Source organism: Ascaphus truei, chromosome 20, assembly GCF_040206685.1.
Source record: "Ascaphus truei isolate aAscTru1 chromosome 20, aAscTru1.hap1, whole genome shotgun sequence".
NCBI lineage: Eukaryota > Metazoa > Chordata > Amphibia > Anura > Ascaphidae > Ascaphus > Ascaphus truei.
In genome coordinates this window covers 26,899,801-26,923,830 of record NC_134502.1, presented here as the reverse complement: position 1 = coordinate 26,923,830, position 24,030 = coordinate 26,899,801, and the positions used below count along the sequence as shown (strand labels likewise).

The window sequence follows — 24,030 nt, the reverse complement described above, 5'->3', positions numbered from 1 at the left end:
ATGAGAGAGACATGGGAGGACGTGATGGAGAGATGAGAGAGGCATGGGAGGACGTGAAGGAGAGATGAGAGAGGCACGCAAGGATGTGATGGAGAGATGAGAGAGGCACGGGAGGAAGTGATGGAGAAATGAGAGAGGCACGGGAGGACGTGATGGAGAGAACAGAGAGGCATGGGAGGACGTGATGGAGAGATGAGAGAGGCATGGGAGGACGAGATAGAGAGGTTAGAGAGGCATGGGAGGAGGTGATGGAGAGATGAGAGAGGCACGGGAGGAGGTGATGGAGAGATGAGAGAGACACGGGAGGAGGTGATGGAGAGATGAGAGAGGCATGGGAGGAGGTGATGGAGAGATGAGAGAGAAATGGGAGGACGTGATGGAGAGATGAGAGAGGCACGGGAGGATGTGATAGAGAGATGAGAGAGGCATGGGAGGTGATGGAGAGATGAGAGAGGCATGGGAGGACGTGATGGAGAGATGAGAGAGGCATGGGAGTATGTGATGGAGAGATGAGAGAGACACGGGAGGATTTGATGGAGAGATGAGAGAGACATGGGAGGAACGGGAGGAAGTGATGGAGAAGTGAGAGAGGCACGGGAGGACGTGATGGAGAGAACAGAGAGGCATGGGAGGACGTGATGGAGAGATGAGAGAGGCATGGGAGGACGAGATAGAGAGGTTAGAGAGGCATGGGAGGAGGTGATGGAGAGATGAGAGAGGCACGGGAGGAGGTGATGAAGAGATGAGAGAGACACGGGAGGAGGTGATGGAGAGATGAGAGAGGCATGGGAGGAGGTGATGGAGAGATGAGAGAGAAATGGGAGGACGTGATGGAGAGATGAGAGAGGCACGGGAGGATGTGATGGAGAGATGAGAGAGGCATGGGAGGTGATGGAGAGATGAGAGAGGCATGGGAGGACGTGATGGAGAGATGAGAGAGGCATGGGAGGATGTGATGGAGAGATGAGAGAGACACGGGAGGATTTGATGGAGAGATGAGAGAGACATGGGAGGATTTGATGGAGAGATGAGAGAGACATGGGAGGATGTGATGGAGAGATGAGAGAGACACGGGAGCATGTGATGGAAGTATAATAGAGAGATGAGAGAGAGAGGAATGGGGGGACGTGACGGAAGTATGATAGAGAGGGCACAGAGACAAAAACGAGCGAAAGATAGACATGGGTAAGAGGGAACAGTGTGGGAAAATGAGAGTGCAAGGGGACAACAGAGACATTAAAGAGAGAGGAGAATAGGAAACAGAGCGATATATATAGCATGGAGATGAAGATAAACAAAGGGAAGTGAGAGAAAGAATGGGAGGGAGAAAATGAATGAAGGGGGAGAGAAGTGATTTGAGAATAAAAGACCAATGAGAAAATCAAAAGAATAATTAAAAGTGAGAAGAAAGTGTAAATAATTAAGGGTGAGAGAACAGGGAGAAAAGGAAGGAAAATGGGGGAGAAAGGGCGGGGAGAGATGGGGAGAGGGTGAGGTAAGAGGGAGTGAGGAGAGAGGGAGATAATGAGAAGAAGAGTGAGGAGAGAGAGGGAGAGAATGATAAGGAGAGGGAGAACAAGAGGGCGAGATAATGAGAGAGGGAGAGAATGAGAAGAAGAGGGAGAGGAAGCGAAGTGAGAGGGAGAGAGAGGGGAAGTGTGAGATAGGAAAAGGGGGGGGGAAGAGTAAGAGAAAAGTGAGAGGAAGAGAGGAAGAGAATGTGACAGGGAGAGACAGTAAGAGAAAAGAGAGGAAGTGAGGGAGAGAGGGAAAGGAAGAGAGTAAGAGGAACAGAGAGGAAGAGAGAGAGGGGGAGAGAGACGGAGAGTGGAGTGGGAATAATGGGATAGAGATAAAGGGGAGAAAAAAATGAGAGACAGCAAATAGAAAGAAGGACAAGAGAGACACAGGACAGGGAGGGAAAGGGGGGGAGCGGGAGGAGGATTCGGAGGTAACGGTGGAGAGAAGGGGGGAATGAGAAGAAATTAAATCAGGTTATGTCACTGTCTGAGGGAGTGACGCAGAGAGAGCGATGCTCCACACCTCACACAGGGGAGACGGGCGCCAGCCGGGACTTCACTAGACCCTTCCCACAATATAGCAACTCTCCGGGGAACCGTACAAACTGGGGGGTGGGGGGGGGGGGGGCAGTGAACGGCTCACCCTATGGATTGACAGAGACTGCCAAAACCTCCCTCCTGCGGCACCGGAGTTCTGGGTGTGGGATGCCGTGGGGACGGGGCTACGGGTGAAATGCGTCAGTCCCACGGCACCCTAGGGTGGGATGGAGAGCCTTGGATAGGGAGGTTTGGGCGCCATCTTGGATAAAGTTGACAAGCAATAGAGATGGCTGGGGGGGTTCAGTGAACGGACCGACAGAGACGGTGGCAAAACGTCCCTCGGCACCGGAGTTCTGGGTGTGGGGATGGGGCTACGGGTGAAATGCGTCAGTCTCACAGCACCCTGGGATAGGAAGTAGCCAGTGAACGGCTCACCCTACAGATCGACAGAGACTGCCAAAATCTCCCTCCTGCGGCACCAAAGTTCTGGGTGTGGGATGCCGTGGGACGGGGCTCCGGGTGAAAGGCGTGAGTCCCACGGCACCCTAGGGTGGGATGGAGAGCCTTGGATAGGGAGGTTTGGGCGCCATCTTGGATAATGTTGACAAGCAATAGAGATGGCTGGGGGGGTTCAGTGAACGGACCGACAGAGACGGTGGCAAAACGTCCCTCGGCACCGGAGTTCTGGATGTGGGGATGGGGTAAAATTGTGGACGGCACGCTGGGGTAGGAAGGAGGTTTGAGCGCCATCTTGGATGGTGTTGAGAAGCAATAGAGATAGCTGTGAGTTGATAGACATCTAGATCTACAGGGTGGATCATTTTCCCTCGGAGGGGGAAGGGGGGAGAGACTAAAACCTTCACCTTCCGTTGTGGAGGAAGGGGGTGGCGGGTGTGTGTGTGAGGGGAGAGCAAGGAAGGAGATGTTTTGGTGGTGGTGGTGGAGGTACAGGAGGGGGGGTGGGGGGGTGGAAGGAGGTTTATGGAATGGGGAGAGCCAGAATGGTTCAAGGAGCCCCCCTCCCCCTGTTACTCCTCCACCCCCTCTCCCCTTCATCAAGCAAACCCTAAAAAAACAGACCCCCCCCCTCATCCCAGCAAGCCCATGCTTCACCTGGGAAACCAGTAACCCTCGGGCTGCCAGATGTACCATGTGTACAGAGCTGAGCACAGCGACGTATGTTATATATATATGAGAATATATATATATATTAAATTAGATAGTAAGGGGGGGTGAAAGCGATGCACATTCCACGGAGAATCTTGCAGGGGGTAAGAGGCTTGTTTTGAAGGGGGGGGAGGGGGGCATTTTCCAGAGGGGGGGGTGGTGTGGGATGGTCGAGGAGGGGGGGGAGGGGAATTTAAAAAAAAATATTATTATTATTATTTATTTTTTTTGGTAACGGTTTTCCAAACCTTGCAGGCCACCCTGTGAGGACATTTCTTTCCCAACCCCAACGGGGGGGAGATAACCCGCAGCAAACTGTACATGTCCTTATAATGAATTCGCCCGCTGAAATAAGAGCAGAGGGGGAGGGGAGGGGGGGGAGTTAGTTGAGAGGGGAGGGGGAGCGTTCGGGGCTGTGGGGGAGTCACCCGTAGTCTTCTCCTAAACTACAGGGTGCCAGAGAGACCTGCAATGCACCGCCCTTCAGGACGTATATAATGTGCGGGTTACCGGGATACGCAGACATACGTGAAAGATAGATAGATAGATACACAGACAGACAGACCGACAGACAGGTGATAGATACACAGATAGATAAACAGACAGACAGGTGATAGAAACACAGATAGATAAACAGACAGACAGGTGATAGGTGATAGATACACAGATAGATATATAGATACACAGATACACAGATAGACAGATAGACAGACAGACAGACAGACAGACAGACAGACAGACAGACAGACAGACAGACAGATAGATAGATAGATAGATACACCGACAGACAGGAAATAGATACATACATAGACAGACAGATTGATAGATACGCAGATAGATAGACAGAGATAGATACACAGATAAATAGATAGATACAAACACAGATAAATATATAGATACACAGATAAACAGAGACTGACAGACAGTTACACAGATAGATAGATAGATAGATAGATAGATAGATAGATAGATAGATAGATAGATAGATAGATAGATAGATAGATAGATAGATAGATAGATAGATAGACAGATAGACAGACAGACAAATAAAAACACAGACATATAGACAGACAGACAGACAAATAAATAAATACACAGACATATAGACAGACAGACAGACAGACAAATAAATACACAGACATATAGACAGACAGACAGACAGACAAATAAATAAATACACAGACATATAGACAGACAGACAGACAGACAGACAAATAAATACACAGACATATAGACAGACAGACAAATAAATACACAGACATATAGACAGACAGACAAATAAATAAATACACAGACATATAGACAGACAGACAGACAGACAGACAGACAAATAAATACACAGACATATAGACAGACAGACAGACAGACAGACATATAGACAGACAGACAGACAAATAAATACACAGACATAGAGACAGACAGACAGATATATCTTTGTAGATCTACATAGATATAGATAAATAGATAGATGCTTTGCAGGCCTATCTGGCTCTCCTGACCCTACCACCTGACCCTAGGCCTCCGTGTGACCCTGACCACAGGCCTCTGTGTGACCGTGACCACAGGCCTCTGTGTGACCGTGACCCCAGGCCTCCTCCGTGTGATCCTGACCCCAGGCCTCCTCCGTGTGACCCTGACCCCAGGCCTCCGTGTGACCCTGACCCCAGGCCAACTCCCTGTGACCCTGACCCCAGGCCCCCTCTGTGTGACCCTGACCCCAGGCCTCCTCTGTGTGACCCTGAACCCAGGCCCCCTCCGTGTGACCCTGACCCCAGGCCTCCTCCGTGTGACCCTGACCCCAGGCCCCCTCTGTGTGACCCTGACCCCAGGCCCCCTATGTGTGACCCTGACCCCAGGCCTCCTCTGTGTGACCCCGACCCCAGGCCTCCTCCGTGTGACCCCGACCCCAGGCCTCTGTGTGACCCTGACCCCAGGCCTCCATGTGACCCTGACTCCAGGCCTCCGTGTGACCCCAGGCCTCAACCGTGTGACCCTGACCCCAGGCCCCCTCCGTGTGACCCTGACCCCAGGCCTCCGTGTAACCCTGACCCCAGGCCCCCTCTGTGTGACCCTGACCCCAGGCCTCCTCCGTGTGACCCTGACCCCAGGCCTCCGTGTGACCCTGACCCCAGGCCTCCATGTGACCCTGAGCCCAGGCCTCCATGTGACCCTGACCCCAGGCCTCCGTGTTACCCTGACACCAGGCCTCCATGTGACCCTGAGCCCAGGCCTCCATGTGACCCTGACCCCAGGCCTCCGTGTTACCCTGACCCCAGGCCTCCATGTGACCCTGACCCCAGGCCTCCATGTGACCATGACCCCGGGCCTCCTCCGTGTGACCCCAGGCCTCCTCCATGTGACCCTGACCCCGGGCCTCCTCTATGTGACCCTGACCCCAGGCCTCCTCCCTGTGAACCTGACCCCAGGCCTCCTCCGTGTGACCCTGAGCCCAGGCCTCCTCCGTGTGACCCTGACCCCAGGCCTCCGTGTGACCCTGAGCCCAGGCCTCTTCCGTGTGACCCTGACCCCAGGCCTCCTCCGTGTGACCCTGACCCCAGGCCTCCTCCGTGTGACCCTGACCCCAGGCCTCCGTGTGACCCTGACCCCAGGCCTCCTCCGTGTGACCCTGACCCCAGGCCTCCGTGTGACCCTGACCCCAGGCCTCCCTGTGACCCTGACCCCAGGCCTCCGTGTGACCCTGACCCCAGGCCTCCGTGTGACCCTGAGCCCAGGCCTCCTCCTGAGCCTTCATTCAGACTGCACTGTTATACCAAACCCAGGACTGGATCATGTCACACCGTCACCTGGACTGTGACTGACACCAGCTACGCAGGCATAGTCCCGTGTTTGGGGTGCAAACTTTCCTGTATTATCGGGGTACAAAATAACACTGTATGTATGTGCAGGTATATAATGATCTGGATGTCGGGGTGTAGAATAACACTGTATGTATGTGCAGGTATATAATGATCTGGATGTCGGGGTGTAGAATAACACTGTATGTATGTGCAGGTATATAATGATCTGGATGTCGGTGTGTATGATAACACTGTATGTATGTGCAGGTATATAATGATCTGGATGTCGGGGTGTAGAATAACACTGTATGTATGTGCAGGTATATAATGATCTGGATGTCGGGGTGTAGAATAACACTGTATGTATGTGCAGGTATATAATGATCTGGATGTCGGGGTGTAGAATAACACTGTATGTGTGTGCAGGTATATAATGATCTGGATGTCGGGGTGTATGATAACACTGTATGTATGTGCCGGTATATAATGATCTGGATGTCGGGGTGTAGAATAACACTGTATGTATGTGCAGGTATATAATGATCTGGATGTCGGGGTGTAGAATAACACTGTATGTATGTGCAGGTATATAATGATCTGGATGTCGGGGTGTAGCATAACACTGTATGTATGTGCAGGTATATAATGATCTGGATGTCGGGGTGTAGAATAACACTGTATGTATGTGCAGGTATATAATGACCTGGATGTCGGGGTGTAGAATAACACTGTATGTATGTGCAGGTATATAATGATCTGGATGTCGGGGTGTAGAATAACACTGTATGTATGTGCAGGTATATAATGATCTGGATGTCGGGGTGTAGAATAACACTGTATGTATGTGCAGGTATATAATGATCTGGATGTCGGGTATAGAATAACACTGTATGTATGTGCAGGTATATAATGATCTGGATGTCGGGGTGTAGAATAACACTGTATGTATGTGCAGGTATATAATGATCTGGATGTCGGGGTGTAGAATAACACTGTATGTATGTGCAGGTATATAATGATCTGGATGTCGGGGTGTAGAATAACACTGTATGTATGTGCAGGTATATAATGATCTGGATGTCGGGGTGTAGAATAACACTGTATGTATGTGCAGGTATACAATGATCTGGATGTCGGGGTGTAGAATAACACTGTATGTATGTGCCGGTATATAATGATCTGTATGTCGGGGTGTAGAATAACCCTGTATGTATGTGCAGGTATATAATGATCTGTATGTCGGGGTGTAGAATAACACTGTATGTATGTGCAGGTATATAATGATCTGTATGTCGGGGTGTAGAATAACACTGTATGTATGTGCAGGTATATAATGATCTGGATGTCGGGGTGTAGAATAACACTGTATGTATGTGCAGGTATATAATGATCTGTATGTCGGGGTGTAGAATAACACTGTATGTATGTGCAGGTATATAATGATCTGGATGTCGGGGTGTAGAATAACCCTGTATGTATGTGCAGGTATATAATGATCTGGATGTCGGGGTATAGAATAACACTGTATGTATGTGCAGGTATATAATGATCTGTATGTCGGGGTGTAGAATAACACTGTATGTATGTGCAGGTATATAATGATCTGGATGTCGGGGTGTAGAATAACACTGTATGTATGTGCAGGTATATAATGATCTGGATGTCGGGGTATAGAATAACACTGTATGTATGTGCAGGTATATAATGATCTGGATGTCGGGGTGTAGAATAACCCTGTATGTATGTGCAGGTATATAATGATCTGGATGTCGGGGTGTAGAATAACACTGTATGTATGTGCAGGTATATAATGATCTGGATGTCGGGGTGTAGAATAACACTGTATGTATGTGCAGGTATATAATGATCTGGATGTCGCGGTGTATGATAACACTGTATGTATGTGCAGGTATTAATGATCTGTATGTCGGGGTGTAGAATAACCCTGTATGTATGTGCAGGTATATAATGATCTGGATGTCGGGGTGTAGAATAACACTGTATGTATGTGCAGGTATATAATGATCTGGATGTCGGGGTGTATGATAACACTGTATGTATGTGCAGGTATATAATGATCTGGATGTCGGGGTGTAGAATAACACTGTATGTATGTGCAGGTATATAATGATCTGGATGTCGGGGTGTATGATAACACTGTATGTATGTGCAGGTATATAATGATCTGGATGTCGGGGTGTATGATAACACTGTATGTATGTGCAGGTATATAATGATCTGGATGTCGGGGTGTATGATAACACTGTATGTATGTGCAGGTATATAATGATCTGGATGTCGGGGTGTAGAATAACACTGTATGTATGTGCAGGTATATAATGATCTGGATGTCGGGGTATAGAATAACACTGTATGTATGTGCAGGTATATAATGATCTGGATGTCGGGGTGTAGAATAACACTGTATGTATGTGCAGGTATATAATGATCTGGATGTCGCGGTGTATGATAACACTGTATGTATGTGCAGGTATTAATGATCTGGATGTCGGGGTGTATGATAACACTGTATGTATGTGCAGGTATATAATGATCTGGATGTCGGGGTGTATGATAACACTGTATGTATGTGCAGGTATATAATGATCTGGATGTCGGGGTGTATGATAACACTGTATGTATGTGCAGGTATATAATGATCTGGATGTCGGGGTGTATGATAACACTGTATGTATGTGCCGGTATATAATGATATGATCTGTATTTCGGGACATTGTTATTACGGGGGTGCCACACCCGGATGAGGGGGGGAGGGGAGCTGACTGCCTGAGGTGCCTTATCACCTTACCATAGTCTCCGTCACCTTCTGGGTCAGGGGTTGGCACTTGAAGTGGGGGTGGGGGCTGGGGGCCAGCTCTCTCCCTCTTACCGTGGAAGGTGGGCAGTAGAATGAAAGTTCCTTCGGGGGTGACAAGGGTCACGGTGCCTGTCATGTGGGGCTATGGACAGCCTCTGATTGGCTGAGATTCCCTCTATCTTCTCTCTGATTAATCTCCTGATCAACTGATCTCTGATTGGCTGATCTACTCCTCTCTCTCTCTCTGATTGGCTGATCTACTCCTCTCTCTCTGATTGGCTGATTTAGCCCCTGCTCTCTGATTGGCGTTTCTCCTTCTTTCTCTCTGATTGGAAGGTGTTCTTTCTTTCTGATTGGATGATCTCCTCCCTCCTCTCCAATTGTTTTCCCCCCTCCTTTCTTATCGACTGATCTCTTCCCTGCTCTCTGATTGGATGAGCTCTTCCTTGCTCTTTGATTGGATGATCTCTTCCCTGCTCTCTGATTGGATGATCTCTTCCCTGCTCTCTGATTGGATGATCTCTTCCCTGCTCTCTGATTGGATGATCTCTTCCCTGCTCTCTGATTGGATGATCTCTTCCTTGCTCTCTGATTGGATGATCTCTTCCCTGCTCTCTGATTGGATGATCTCCTTCTCTCTCTCTGATTGCATGATCTCCTTCTCTCTCTGATAGGCCGATCTCCTCCCCACTGATCTTCTACTTCCTCTCCGGGTTTCACGATCTCCCCCCTGTTCTCTGATTGGCTGATCTCCTCCCTGCTATCTTACTGGCTATTCTTCCTGCTCTCTGATTGGCTGATCTCCTCCCTGCTATCTTACTGGCTATTCTTCCGGCTCTCTGGCTGATCCCGCCGCCGCTCAGTGATTGGCTGATCTCCTCCTTGCTATCTCACTGGCTATTCTTCCTGCACTCTGATTGGCTGATCTCCTCCATGCTATCTTACTGGCTATTCTTCCTGCTCTCTGATTGGTTGATCTCCTTCCTGCTATCTTACTGGCTATTCTTCCGGCTCTCTGATTGGCTGATCCCGCAGCCGCTCAGTGATTGGCTGATCTCCTCCTTGCTATCTCACTGGCTATTCTTCCTGCACTCTGATTGGCTGATCTCCTCCCTGCTATCTTACTGGCTATTCTTCCTGCTCTCTGATTGGCAGATCTCCTCCCTGCTTTCTTACTGGCTATTCTTCCTGCTCTCTGATTGGCTGATCTCCTCCCTGCTATCTCGCTGGTTGATCTCCCCCTCTCTGATTGGCTGATCTCCTCCCTGCTATCTCGCTGGTTGATCTCCCCCTCTCTGATTGGCTGATCTCCTCCCTGCTATCTCGCTGGTTGATCTCCCCCTCTCTCTGATTGGCTGAAGCCCTCCACACTCAGTGATTGGCCGGGGCACCCCGTGTGACTCACCAGGCAGCCGGGTCGTACTCGGCCCACACGCGCACATATTCATCCAGGTGATGGGGGCCCAGGATGGAGGAGTCGCGGGTCAGGTACTCAAAGTTATCCATGATGACGGCAACGAAAAGGTTCAGCATCTGCAAGGGGGATAAGGGAACAGCTATCTATCACCCAGACACATGGCTATCTATCACTCACAGACACACGGCTATCTATCACCCAGACACATGGCTATCTATCACTCACAGACACACGGCTATCTATCACACACAGACACACGGCTATCTATCTCACAGACACACGGTTATCTATCACACACAGACAATCGGCTATCTATCACTCACAGACACACGGCTATCTATCACTCACAGACACACGGCTATCTATCACACACAGACACACGGCTATCTATCACCCAGACACATGGCTATCTATCACTCACAGACACACGGCTATCTATCACACACAGACACACGGCTATCTATCACCCAGACACACGGCTATCTATCACTCACAGACACACGGCTATCTATCACACACAGACACTCGGCTATCTATCACCCAGACACACGGCTATCTATCTCACACAGACACATGGCTATCTATCACTCACAGACATACGGCTATCTATCACTCACAGACACACGGCTATCTATCACACACAGACACACGGCTATCTATCACCCAGACACACGGCTATCTATCACACACAGACACACGGCTATCTATCACACACAGACACACGGCTATCTATCACCCAGACACACGGCTATCTATCTCACACAGACACACGGCTATCTATCACCCAGACACATGGCTATCTATCACACAGACACATGGCTATCTATCACTCACAGACACACGGCTATCTATCACACCCAGACACACGGCTATCTATCACCCAGACACACGGCTATCTACCACACACAGACACACGGCTATCTGTCACACACAGACACACGGCTATCTATCACACACAGACACACGGCTATCTGTCACACACAGACACACGGCTATCTATCACACACAGACACACGGCTATCTATCTCACACAGACACACGGCTATCTATCACACACAGACACACGGCTATCTATCACACACAGACACACGGCTATCTATCACTCACAGACACACGACTATCTATCACTCACAGACACACGGCTATCTATCACCCAGACACATGGCTATCTATCACACAGACACACGGCTATCTATCACACACAGACACACGGCTATCTATCACCCAGACACACGGCTATCTATCTCACAGACACACGGCTATCTATCACCCAGACACACGGCTATCTATCACACACAGACACACGGCTATCTATCACACACAGACACATGGCTATCTATCACCCAGACACATGGCTATCTATCACTCACAGACACACGGCTATCTATCTCACAGACACACGGCTATCTATCACTCACAGACACACGGCTATCTATCACACACAGACACACGGCTATCTATCACCCAGACACACGGCTATCTATCACACACAGACACACGGCTATCTATCACACACAGACACACGGCTATCTCTCACACAGACACACGGCTATCTATCACACACAGACACGGCTATCTATCACCCAGACACACGGCTATCTATCACACACAGACACACGGCTATCTATCACACAGACACACGGCTATCTATCTCACAGACACACGGCTATCTATCTCACACAGACACACGGCTATCTATCTCACACAGACACACGGCTATCTATCACTCACAGACACACGGCTATCTATCACTCACAGACACACGGCTATCTATCACCCAGACACATGGCTATCTATCACTCACAGACACACGGCTATCTATCTCACAGACACACGGCTATCTATCACACACAGACACACGGCTATCTATCACTCACAGACACACGGCTATCTATCACCCAGACACATGGCTATCTATCACTCACAGACACACGGCTATCTATCTCACAGACACACGGCTATCTATCTCACAGACACACGGCTATCTATCACACACAGACACACGGCTATCTATCACCCAGACACATGGCTATCTATCACTCACAGACACACGGCTATCACCCAGACACATGGCTATCTATCACTCACAGACACACGGCTATCTATCTCACAGACACACAGCTATCTATCACTCACAGACACACGGCTATCTATCACTCACAGACACACGGCTATCTATCTCACAGACACACGGCTATCTATCTCACAGACACACGGCTATCTATCTCACAGACACACAGCTATCTATCACCCAGACACATGGCTATCTATCACACACAGACACACGGCTATCTATCACACACAGACACACGGCTATCTATCACCCAGACACATGGCTATCTATCACTCACAGACACACGGCTATCTATCTCACAGACACACAGCTATCTATCACCCAGACACATGGCTATCTATCACACACAGACACACGGCTATCTATCACCCAGACACATGGCTATCTATCACTCACAGACACACGGCTATCACCCAGACACATGGCTATCTATCACTCACAGACACACGGCTATCTATCTCACAGACACACAGCTATCTATCACTCACAGACACACGGCTATCTATCACTCACAGACACACGGCTATCTATCTCACAGACACACGGCTATCTATCTCACAGACACACGGCTATCTATCACACACAGACACACGGCTATCTATCACCCAGACACATGGCTATCTATCTCACACAGACACATGGCTATCTATCACTCACAGACACACGGCTATCACCCAGACACATGGCTATCTATCACTCACAGACACACGGCTATCTATCTCACAGACACACGGCTATCTATCACACACAGACACACGGCTATCTATCACTCACAGACACACGGCTATCTATCACCCAGACACATGGCTATCTATCACTCACAGACACACGGCTATCTATCACTCACAGACACACGGCTATCTATCACAGAGAGGGTCTCTCCCTCCACCCTTTCAGTGACCCGGCTTATCTCTCTCTCTCCCCTCCTTTCCTTCCACCCCGCCATCTCCTCGACTTCCCTTCCCCGTCTCTTCCTCTCTGTCCTGTTCTCTCCCTCTTCTCCTTCCCTCCCCCTCCAGCCCCCTTCTTTCTCCCCCCACCTCTTTTCCCCACAACTTCTCTCCTATCCCCCTCCCTCCCCCCTTCTCTCCACCCTCTCCTCCCCCCACGTCTTCTCTCTCTCTTCTCCTCCCCCCTTCTGTCCTCCCTTCCACTCTCACTCCCCACTCCACTCTCAATCCCGCTACTTTTCCTCCCACCCCACTCTCTTCTCCTCCCTCTCCCCACTCTTCTCCCCCCTCCAATCTCCCTCGCCCCACTCTCTTCTCCCCCCACTCCCTCCCCTCCCACTCTCTTCTCCTCCCTCTCTACCTCCCCCACTCTCTTCTCCCCCTCCCCACTCTCTTCTCCCTTCTCCCTCACCCCTCTTCCCCTCTCTCCCTCCCCCACTCTCTTCTTCTCCCTCTCCCTCGCCCTCTCTTCTCCCGACTCTCTCCCTCCCCCACTCTCTTATCCCCCCTCTCCCTCCACCCACTCTCTTCTCCCCCTCCCCACATTCTTCGTCCCCCTTTCCCTCCATCCTCTCTCCCTCCCCCCACTCTTCTCCCCCCCTCCACTCTCCCTCGCCCGACTCTCCCCCCCACCCACTCTCTTCTCCCCCTCTCCCACCTCTCTCCCCCCACCCACTCTCTCCCCCCCCCTCTCACTCACCAGGAAGGAGCAGAGGAAGATGAAGGACACGAAGTAGAAGTAGGCGAATTCGCTGCCGCACTCCTTCTCCCGTATCCCCGAGCGCGGGTCGCAGAACTTCCCCCCCAGGCACGACAGCATGATATCGTGCCACGCCTCTCCCGTGGCACTGCTGCAGAAGGGAGCACAGCGACACGCGTGTCACGGCAACGCATGCGAGGAAAAAAAAAAAAAAAAAACAAGAGGTGGTGGGTGCATGTCCCAGCCAACCAGCAGAGGGGGGAGCCTCGGGCATCCTCTACATAGAGACGAAAGTGAAAGCCCAGCCTTTGAAGTGGTAGGGGAGCTCTCCTTGTGGCCTTGGGCCGATTACCATATCTCCCTGTGCCTCGGGCTACCAGAACGTAACGAGCGTCAGCTCTGTGGGGCAGGGGCTCGATATATAGGACAAAAATATATATATGCATCACCGCGTAGAAAAGAGTTGTACTGACGCACATCCCCATCTTACCTCACATGTAAAAAAAACCAGCGAGGTTTGCATATAGAGGCGGGCTCCAAAAAGATGGCCGCTTCCACAAAGGTATCGAAGGGGGAAAAGAATATGGGTTTGGTGCTTTCAGGGTATGGGGGTTCACTCTATTGGGAGATGAGACCACCCGAGTCGCAGAAAAGATGCCCCCACCCCCAAGAGTCCCCCCTTTCCTGCTCCTGCCCAATAAGCCAGCGTGGTCAGGGTTAAACGTTCGAGAGCATCGCGCTGCTGTGGGTGTCTGTGTGCTGCTGTGGGTGTCTGTGTGCTGCTGCTGCTGTGTGTGTCTGTGTGCTGCTGCTGTGTGTGTCTGTGTGCTGCTGCTGTGGGTGTCTGTGTGCTGCTGCTGCTGCTGTGTGTGTCTGTGTGCTGCTGCTGCTGCTGTGTGTGTCTGTGTGCTGCTGCTGCTGCTGTGTGTGTCTGTGTGCTGCTGCTGCTGTGTGTATCTGTGTGCTGCTGTGGGTGTCTGTGTGCTGCTGCTGCTGTGTGTGTCTGTGTGCTGCTGCTGTGTGTGTCTGTGTGCTGCTGCTGTGGGTGTCTGTGTGCTGCTGCTGCTGCTGTGTGTGTCTGTGTGCTGCTGCTGCTGCTGTGTGTGTCTGTGTGCTGCTGCTGCTGCTGTGTTTGTCTGTGTGCTGCTGCTGCTGTGTGTATCTGTGTGCTGCTGTGGGTGTCTGTGTGCTGCTGCTGCTGTGTGTGTCTGTGTGCTGCTGCTGTGTGTGTCTGTGTGCTGCTGCTGCTGTGTGTATCTGTGTGCTGCTGTGGGTGTCTGTGTGCTGCTGCTGCTGTGGGTGTCTGTGTGCTGCTGCTGCTGTGGGTGTCTGTGTGCTGCTGCTGTGGGTGTCTGTGTGCTGCTGCTGCTGTGGGTGTCTGTGTGCTGCTGCTGCTGTGGGTGTCTGTGTGCTGCTGCTGCTGTGGGTGTCTGTGTGCTGCTGCTGTTGTGGGTGTCTGTGTGCTGCTGCTGCTGCTGTGGGTGTCTGTGTGCTGCTGCTGCTGTGGGTGTCTGTGTGCTGCTGCTGCTGCTGTGAGTGTCTGTGTGCTGCTGCTGCTGTGGGTGTCTGTGTGCTGCTGCTGCTGCGTGTGTCTGTGTGCTGCTGCTGCTGCTGTGTGTGTCTGTGTGCTGCTGCTGTGGGTGTCTGTGTGCTGCTGCTGCTGTGGGTGTCTGTGTGCTGCTGCTGCTGTGGGTGTCTGTGTGCTGCTGCTGTGGGTGTCTGTGTGCTGCTGCTGCTGTGGGTGTCTGTGTGCTGCTGCTGTGGGTGTCTGTGTGCTGCTGCTGCTGCTGCTGTGGGTGTCTGTGTGCTGCTGCTGCTGCGGGTGTCTGTGTGCTGCTGCTGTGGGTGTCTGTGTGCTGCTGCTGCTGTGGGTGTCTGTGTGTGCTGCTGCTGTGGGTGTCTGTGCTGCTGCTGCTGCTGTGGATGTCTGTGTGCTGCTGCTGTGGGTGTCTGTGTGCTGCTGCTGCTGTGGGTGTCTGTGTGCTGCTGCTGCTGCGGGTGTCTGTGTGCTGCTGCTGTGGGTGTCTGTGTGCTGCTGCTGCTGTGGGTGTATGTGTGCTGCTGCTGCGGGTGTCTGTGTGCTGCTGCTGCTGTGTGTGTCTGTGTGCTGCTGTTGCTGTGTGTGTCTGTGTGCTGCTGCTGTGGGTGTCTGTGTGCTGCTGCTGCTGTGGGTGTCTGTGTGCTGCTGCTGCTGTGTGTGTCTGTGTGCTGCTGCTGCTGCTGCTGCTGCGGGTGTCTGTGTGCTGCTGCTGTGGCTGTCTGTGTGCTGCTGCTGTGGGTGTCTGTGTGCTGCTGCTGTGGATGTCTGTGTGCTGCTGCTGTGGGTGTCTGTGTGCTGCTGCTGCTGTGGGTGTCTGTTTGCTGCTGCGGGTGTCTGTGTGCTGCTGCTGCTGTGGGTGTCTGTGTGCTGCTGCTGCTGCGGGTGTCTGTGTGCTGCTGCTGTGGGTGTCTGTGTGCTGCTGCTGCTGTGGGTGTCTGTGTGCTGCTGCTGTGGGTGTCTGTGTGCTGCTGCTGCTGTGTGTGTCTGTGTGCTGCTGTTGCTGTGTGTGTCTGTGTGCTGCTGCTGTGGGTGTCTGTGTGCTGTTGCTGCTGTGGGTGTCTGTGTGCTGCTGCTGCTGTGAGTGTCTGTGTGCTGCTGCTGCTGTGGGTGTCTGTGTGCTGCTGCTGCGTGTGTCTGTGTGCTGCTGCTGCTGCTGTGTGTGTCTGTGTGCTCCTGCTGTGGGTGTCTGTGTGCTGCTGCTGCTGTGGGTGTCTGTGTGCTGCTGCTGCTGTGGGTGTGTGTGTGCTGCTGCTGTGGGTGTCTGTGTGCTGCTGCTGCTGCTGTGGGTGTCTGTGTGCTGCTGCTGCTGTGGGTGTCTGTGTGTGCTGCTGCTGTGGGTGTCTGTGTGTGCTGCTGCTGTGGGTGTCTGTGCTGCTGCTGCTGCTGTGGATGTCTGTGTGCTGCTGCTGTGGGTGTCTGTGTGCTGCTGCTGCTGTGGGTGTCTGTGTGCTGCTGCTGCTGCGGGTGTCTGTGTGCTGCTGCTGTGGGTGTCTGTGTGCTGCTGCTGCTGTGGGTGTCTGTGTGCTGCTGCTGCGGGTGTCTGTGTGCTGCTGCTGCTGTGTGTGTCTGTGTGCTGCTGTTGCTGTGGGTGTCTGTGTGCTGCTGCTGCTGTGGGTGTCTGTGTGCTGCTGCTGCTGCTGCTGCTGCGGGTGTCTGTGTGCTGCTGCTGTGGGTGTCTGTGTGCTGCTGCTGTGGGTGTCTGTGTGCTGCTGCTGTGGATGTCTGTGTGCTGCTGCTGTGGGTGTCTGTGTGCTGCTGCTGCTGTGGGTGTCTGTGTGCTGCTGCTGCTGTGGGTGTCTGTGTGCTGCTGCTGCGGGTGTCTGTGTGCTGCTGCTGCTGTGTGTGTCTGTGTGCTGCTGTTGCTGTGTGTGTCTGTGTGCTGCTGCTGTGGGTGTCTGTGTGCTGCTGCTGCTGTGGGTGTCTGTGTGCTGCTGCTGCTGTGGGTGTCTGTGTGCTGCTGCTGCTGTGTGTGTCTGTGTGCTGCTGCTGCTGCTGCTGCGGGTGTCTGTGTGCTGCTGCTGTGGGTGTCTGTGTGCTGCTGCTGTGGGTGTCTGTGTGCTGCTGCTGTGGGTGTCTGTGTGCTGCTGCTGTGGGTGTCTGTGTGCTGCTGCTGTGGGTGTCTGTGTGCTGATGCTGTGGGTGTCTGTGTGCTGATGCTGTGGGTGTCTGTGTGTGCTGCTGCTGTGGGTGTCTGTGCTGCTGCTGCGGGTGTCTGTGTTGCTGCTGCTGTGGGTGTCTGTGTGCTGCTGCTGCTGCGGGTGTCTGTGTGCTGCTGCTGCTGTGGGTGTCTGTGTGCTGCTGCTGTGGGTGTCTGTGTTGCTGCTGCTGCTGTGTGTGTCTGTGTGCTGCTGCTGTGGGTGTCTGTGTGCTGCTGCTATGGGTGTCTGTGTGCTGCTGCTGCTGTGGGTGTCTGTGCTGCTGCTGTGGGTGTCTGTGTGCTGCTGCTATGGGTGTCTGTGTGCTGCTGCTGTGGGTGTCTGTGCTGCTGCTGTGGGTGTCTGTGTGCTGCTGCTGCTGCTGTGGGTGTCTGTGTGCTGCTGCTGCTGCGGGTGTCTGTGTGCTGCTGCTGCTGTGGGTGTCTGTGTGCTGCTGCTGCTGTGGGTGTCTGTGTGCTGCTGCTATGGGTGTCTGTGTGCTGCTGCTGCTGCTGCGGGTGTCTGTGTGCTGCTGCTGCTGTGGGTGTCTGTGTGCTGCTGCTGCTGCGGGTGTCTGTGTGCTGCTGCTGCTGTGGGTGTCTGTGTTGCTGCTGCTGCTGTGGGTGTCTGTGTGCTGCTGCTGTGGGTGTCTGTGTGCTGCTGCTGTGGGTGTCTGTGTGCTGCTGCTGCTGTGGGTGTCTGTGTGCTGCTGCTGCTGTGGGTGTCTGTGTGCTGCTGTGGGTGTCTGTGTGCTGCTGCTGCTGTGGGTGTCTGTGTGCTGCTGCTGCTGTGGGTGTCTGTGTGCTGCTGTGGGTGTCTGTGTGCTGCTGCTGCTGTGGGTGTCTGTGTGCTGCTGTGGGTGTCTGTGTGCTGCTGCTGCTGCGGGTGTCTGTGTGCTGCTGCTGCTGCTGCGGGTGTCTGTGTGCTGCTGCTGCTGTGGGTGTCTGTGTTGCTGCTGCTGCGGGTGTCTGTGTGCTGCTGCTGCTGTGTGTGTCTGTGTGCTGCTGTTGCTGTGTGTCTGTGTGCTGCTGCTGTGGGTGTCTGTGTGCTGCTGCTGCTGTGGGTGTCTGTGTGCTGCTGCTGCTGTGAGTGTCTGTGTGCTGCTGCTGCTGTGGGTGTCTGTGTGCTGCTGCTGCGTGTGTCTGTGTGCTGCTGCTGCTGTGGGTGTCTGTGTGCTGCTGCTGCTGTGGGTGTCTGTGTGCTGCTGTGGGTGTCTGTGTGCTGCTGCTGCTGTGGGTGTCTGTGTGCTGCTGCTGCTGTGGGTGTCTGTGTGCTGCTGTGGGTGTCTGTGTGCTGCTGCTGCTATGGGTGTCTGTGCGGTGCTACTGTGGGTGTCTGTGTGCTGCTGCTGCTGCGGGTGTCTGTGTGCTGCTGCTGCTGCTGCGGGTGTCTGTGTGCTGCTGCTGCTGTGGGTGTCTGTGTTGCTGCTGCTGCGGGTGTCTGTGTGCTGCTGCTGCTGTGTGTGTCTGTGTGCTGCTGTTGCTGTGTGTCTGTGTGCTGCTGCTGTGGGTGTCTGTGTGCTGCTGCTGCTGTGGGTGTCTGTGTGCTGCTGCTGCTGTGAGTGTCTGTGTGCTGCTGCTGCTGCGGGTGTCTGTGTGCTGCTGCTGCTGTGGGTGTCTGTGTGCTGCTGCTGTGGGTGTCTGTGTTGCTGCTGCTGCTGTGTGTGTCTGTGTGCTGCTGCTGTGGGTGTCTGTGTGCTGCTGCTATGGGTGTCTGTGTGCTGCTGCTGCTGTGGGTGTCTGTGCTGCTGCTGTGGGTGTCTGTGTGCTGCTGCTATGGGTGTCTGTGTGCTGCTGCTGTGGGTGTCTGTGCTGCTGCTGTGGGTGTCTGTGTGCTGCTGCTGCTGCTGTGGGTGTCTGTGTGCTGCTGCTGCGGGTGTCTGTGTGCTGCTGCTGCTGTGGGTGTCTGTGTGCTGCTGCTGCTGCGGGTGTCTGTGTGCTGCTGCTGCTGTGGGTGTCTGTGTGCTGCTGCTGCTGTGGGTGTCTGTGTGCTGCTGCTATGGGTGTCTGTGTGCTGCTGCTGCTGCTGCGGGTGTCTGTGTGCTGCTGCTGCTGTGGGTGTCTGTGTGCTGCTGCTGCTGCGGGTGTCTGTGTGCTGCTGCTGCTGCGGGTGTCTGTGTGCTGCTGCTGCTGTGGGTGTCTGTGTTGCTGCTGCTGCTGTGGGTGTCTGTGTGCTGCTGCTGTGGGTGTCTGTGTGCTGCTGCTGTGGGTGTCTGTGTGCTGCTGCTGTGGGTGTCTGTGTGCTGCTGCTGCTGTGGGTGTCTGTGTGCTGCTGCTGCTGTGGGTGTCTGTGTGCTGCTGCTGCTATGGGTGTCTGTGCGGTGCTACTGTGGGTGTCTGTGTGCTGCTGCTGCTGCGGGTGTCTGTGTGCTGCTGCTGCTGCTGCGGGTGTCTGTGTGCTGCTGCTGCTGTGGGTGTCTGTGTTGCTGCTGCTACTGTGGGTGTCTGTGCGGTGCTACTGTGGGTGTCTGTGTTGCTGCTGCTGCTGCTGTGGGTGTCTGTGTGCTGCTGCTATGGGTGTCTGTGCGGTGCTACTGTGGGTGTCTGCAGGGGGCAGCGCAGAGGGTCGTCCTGATATTGTATTGTATTTTTATTTATATAATACAATAAGCGCAGCAAAATCAGACCATAGGAAAGGAAATCCCTGCCCCGAAGAGCTTACAATCTAAGTGGTATGATGGGGAACTTACAGAGACAGCAGGTGAGGGAGTAAGTGCTGTAGATGGCAGTGATTGGCCACAATGGGGGGTAGGAGTGACTGTGGGTGTGGGACAGTAACCATGAGGGCAGGCTGTTGGGATGCTTGATTTGTGGGCGAGTTTTAAGGTTAGTCAGTATTAAATCAGAAGGTTAACACCATTTACAGGGGAAGAGGTGGCAGGGAGGCATGAGTGAGATCAGGTGTGTATGTCTGGGTTCAGGTTTAGGGGAGATCCCCAGCAGCAGGAAGGAGTAGAAAGAGGGTGTGAATAGAGGATTTGTGGGGGTGTTTTTTATTGAGGGGTAAAGAAGTTGTTGGGAGAGAGGTGTTTAAATAAGGGTGGAGTGGGGAAGTTGGCGAGAACAGAGACGTTCACAAAGGAGCGCGGATACAGTAAACAGAATAAGCTATAGGGAGGGCATAGTGAGATACAGGGAGGAGAGACTTCCCAGGTACTGGAGGACAGGAAGAGTACAAAATATCACAGCTTTTACAAAGTAAAGTCCTCACAGCTGCAAAGATGTTGTTCAGAGTCCAGATCTTCCTCCAGTCTTCACCTCCAATGTGAACTCTGCCCAACACTTAAATGTGGCACTTTCAGACGGGACACGCAGCCATATGGCTCTCAGCCAATGTAGCTGGTCGTCTTAAATACTCCAAACCACAGTCACTTGAATAACACTTAAGGGAAGGGTCTGCCTGATCAACTCACAGACCACATACCAAATGGTTCATTACATTTTAAGAGGCGCTCCTGCAAATTGATTTAAGGAAACATTATCAATGAAATGTTAAGTTGTATTGATATAGGAGGGTCGGTCTCACCGGAAGAGGAGCATGAGAGCCTGGAAGAAGGTGCGGAAGTTGTTGTGTTCGGTAATTGCCGTATCATCATCATCTTCGTCCAGCGCAATGTTGCCGAAGATCTGCGAGGGGGAGAGGGGGGGGGGGGGGCGTGGGGTGTGCGGAAAGAGAGCAGGCGGGGAGAGGGGAGTGGGAGGGGGAAGTGTGAGAGGGGAAGAGGGGTAGAGAGAGTGAGAAAGAGGGGGGGGGGGAAGAGAGTTAGGAAGGGAAAGAGGGGGGGGGTAAAGGGGTGAGAGAGCGAGGTAAGGTGAGAGAGAGAAAGAGGGGGGTGGAGAGTGAAAGAGGGGGGTCAGATAGAGAGAAAGAGGGGAAGAGAGAGAAAGAGGGGGATGGAGAGGGAAAGAGGGGGATGGAGAGGGAAAGAGGGGGGTGAGATAGAGAGGGAGGAAGTGTGAGAGAGAGAAAGAGGGGGAGAGAGGGAAAGGGGGATGAGATAGAGAGGGAGGAAGGGTGAGAAAGAGGGGGAGAGAGGGAAAGTGGGATGCGAGAGGGAGAGAGAGGGAGAGGGAGAGGGAGAGGGAGAGGGAGAGGGAGAGAGAGAGAGAGAGAGAGAGAGAGAGAGAGAGAGAGAGAGAGAGAGAGAGAGAGAGAGAGAGAAAGAAGGGGTGAGAGAGAGGGGGTGAGAAAGAAGAGGAGCGAAAGGGAGTGATAGAGAAGAAAGCAAGAGATGGGAAAGAGTGAGGAGAGAAGGAGACGGGAGAGAAAATAAAGGACTGTTTAGAAATAAAAGGGGAAAAAGACAGAAATATAATAATATAGAACGAGACAAACACAGAGACTGGAAATCAGACACAGGTACATAGTTACACTCAGGTACATAGTGTCACACACAGGTACATAGTTACACACAGGTACATAGTTACACACAGGTACATAGTGTCACACACAGGTACATAGTTACACACAGGTACATAGTGTCACACACAGGTACATAGTTACACACACAGGTACATAGTTACACACAGGTACATAGTGTCACACACAGGTACATAGTTACACACAGGTACATAGTGTCACACACAGGTACATAGTTACACACAGGTACATAGTTACACACAGGTACATAGTGTCACACACAAGTACATAGTTACACACACAGGTACATAGTTACACACACAGGTACATAGTTACACACAGGTACATAGTTACACACAGGTACATAGTGTCACACATAGGTACATAGTGTCACACACAGGTACATAGTGTCACACACAGGTACATAGTGTCACACACAGGTACATAGTGTCACACACAGGTACATAGTGTCACACACAGGTACATAGTTACACACAGGTACATAGTGTCACACACAGGTACATAGTGTCGCACACATGTACATAGTGTCACACACAGGTACATAGTGTCACACACAGGAACATAGTGTCACACCCACGGGTACATAGTTACACACAGGTACATAGTGTCACACACAGGTACATAGTTACACACAGGTACATAGTGTCACACACAGGTACATAGTTACACACAGGTACATAGTGTCACACACAGGTACATAGTTACACACAGGTACATAGTGTCACACACAGGTACATAGTTACACACAGGTACATAGTGTCACACACAGGTACATAGTGTCACACACAGGTACATAGTGTCACACACAGGTACATAGTGTCACACACAGGTACATAGTGTCACACACAGGTACATAGTGTCACACACAGGTAGATAGTTACACACAGGTACATAGTGTCACACACAGGTACATAGTGTCACACACAGGTACATAGTTACACACAGGTACATAGTGTCACACACAGGTACATAGTGTCACACACAGGTACATAGTGTCACACACAGGTACATAGTGTCACACACAGGAACATAGTGTTACACACAGGTACATAGTGTCACACACAGGTACATAGTGTCACACACAGGTACATAGTGTCACACACAGGTACATAGTGTCACACAGGTACATAGTGTCACACACATGTACATAGTTACACACAGGTACATAGTGTCACACACAGGTACATAGTGTCACACACAGGTACATAGTTACACACAGGTACATAGTGTCACACACAGGTACATAGTGTCACACACATGTACATAGTGTCACACACAGGTACATAGTGTCACACACAGGTACATAGTGTCACACACAGGTACATAGTGTCACACATAGGTACATAGTTACACACAGGTACATAGTGTCACACAGGTACATAGTGTCACACACAGGTACATAGTGTCACACACAGGTACATAGTGTCACACAGGTACATAGTGTCACACACAGGTACATAGTGTCACACACAGGTACATAGTGTCACACACAGGTACATAGTGTCACACACTGGTACATACTGTAGTATCACACACAGGTACATAGTGTCACACACAGGTACATAGTGTCACACACAGGTACATAGTGTCACACACAGGTACATAGTGTCACACACAGGTACATAGTTACACACAGGTACATAGTGTCACACACAGGTACATAGTGTCACACACAGGTACATAGTGTCACACAGAGGTACATAGTGTCACACACAGGTACATAGTTACTCACAGGTACATAGTGTCACACACTGGTACATAGTGTCACACACAGGTACATAGTTACACACAGGTACATAGTGTCACACACAGGTACATAGTGTCACACGCAGGTACATAGTTACACACAGGTACATAGTGTTACACACGGGTACATAGTGTCACACACGGTACATAGTGTCACACACAGGTACATAGTGTCACACACAGGTACATAGTGTCACACACAGGTACATAGTGTCACACACAGGTACATAGTTACACACAGGTAC

At 52.0% G+C, this 24,030-nt stretch overlaps 1 protein-coding gene across 1 annotated transcript in view; it reads right to left on the bottom strand.

Moving 5' to 3' along the window:
• The window catches only part of CACNA1A (calcium voltage-gated channel subunit alpha1 A), a 175,574-nt gene that overhangs the window by 50,061 nt on the left and 101,483 nt on the right, over positions 1–24,030 (bottom strand). Inside the window, 3 exon segments of the mRNA XM_075577848.1 lie at positions 10,249–10,376; positions 13,985–14,135; positions 21,185–21,285. Of these exon segments, the coding sequence (XP_075433963.1) occupies positions 10,249–10,376; positions 13,985–14,135; positions 21,185–21,285 (380 nt within the window).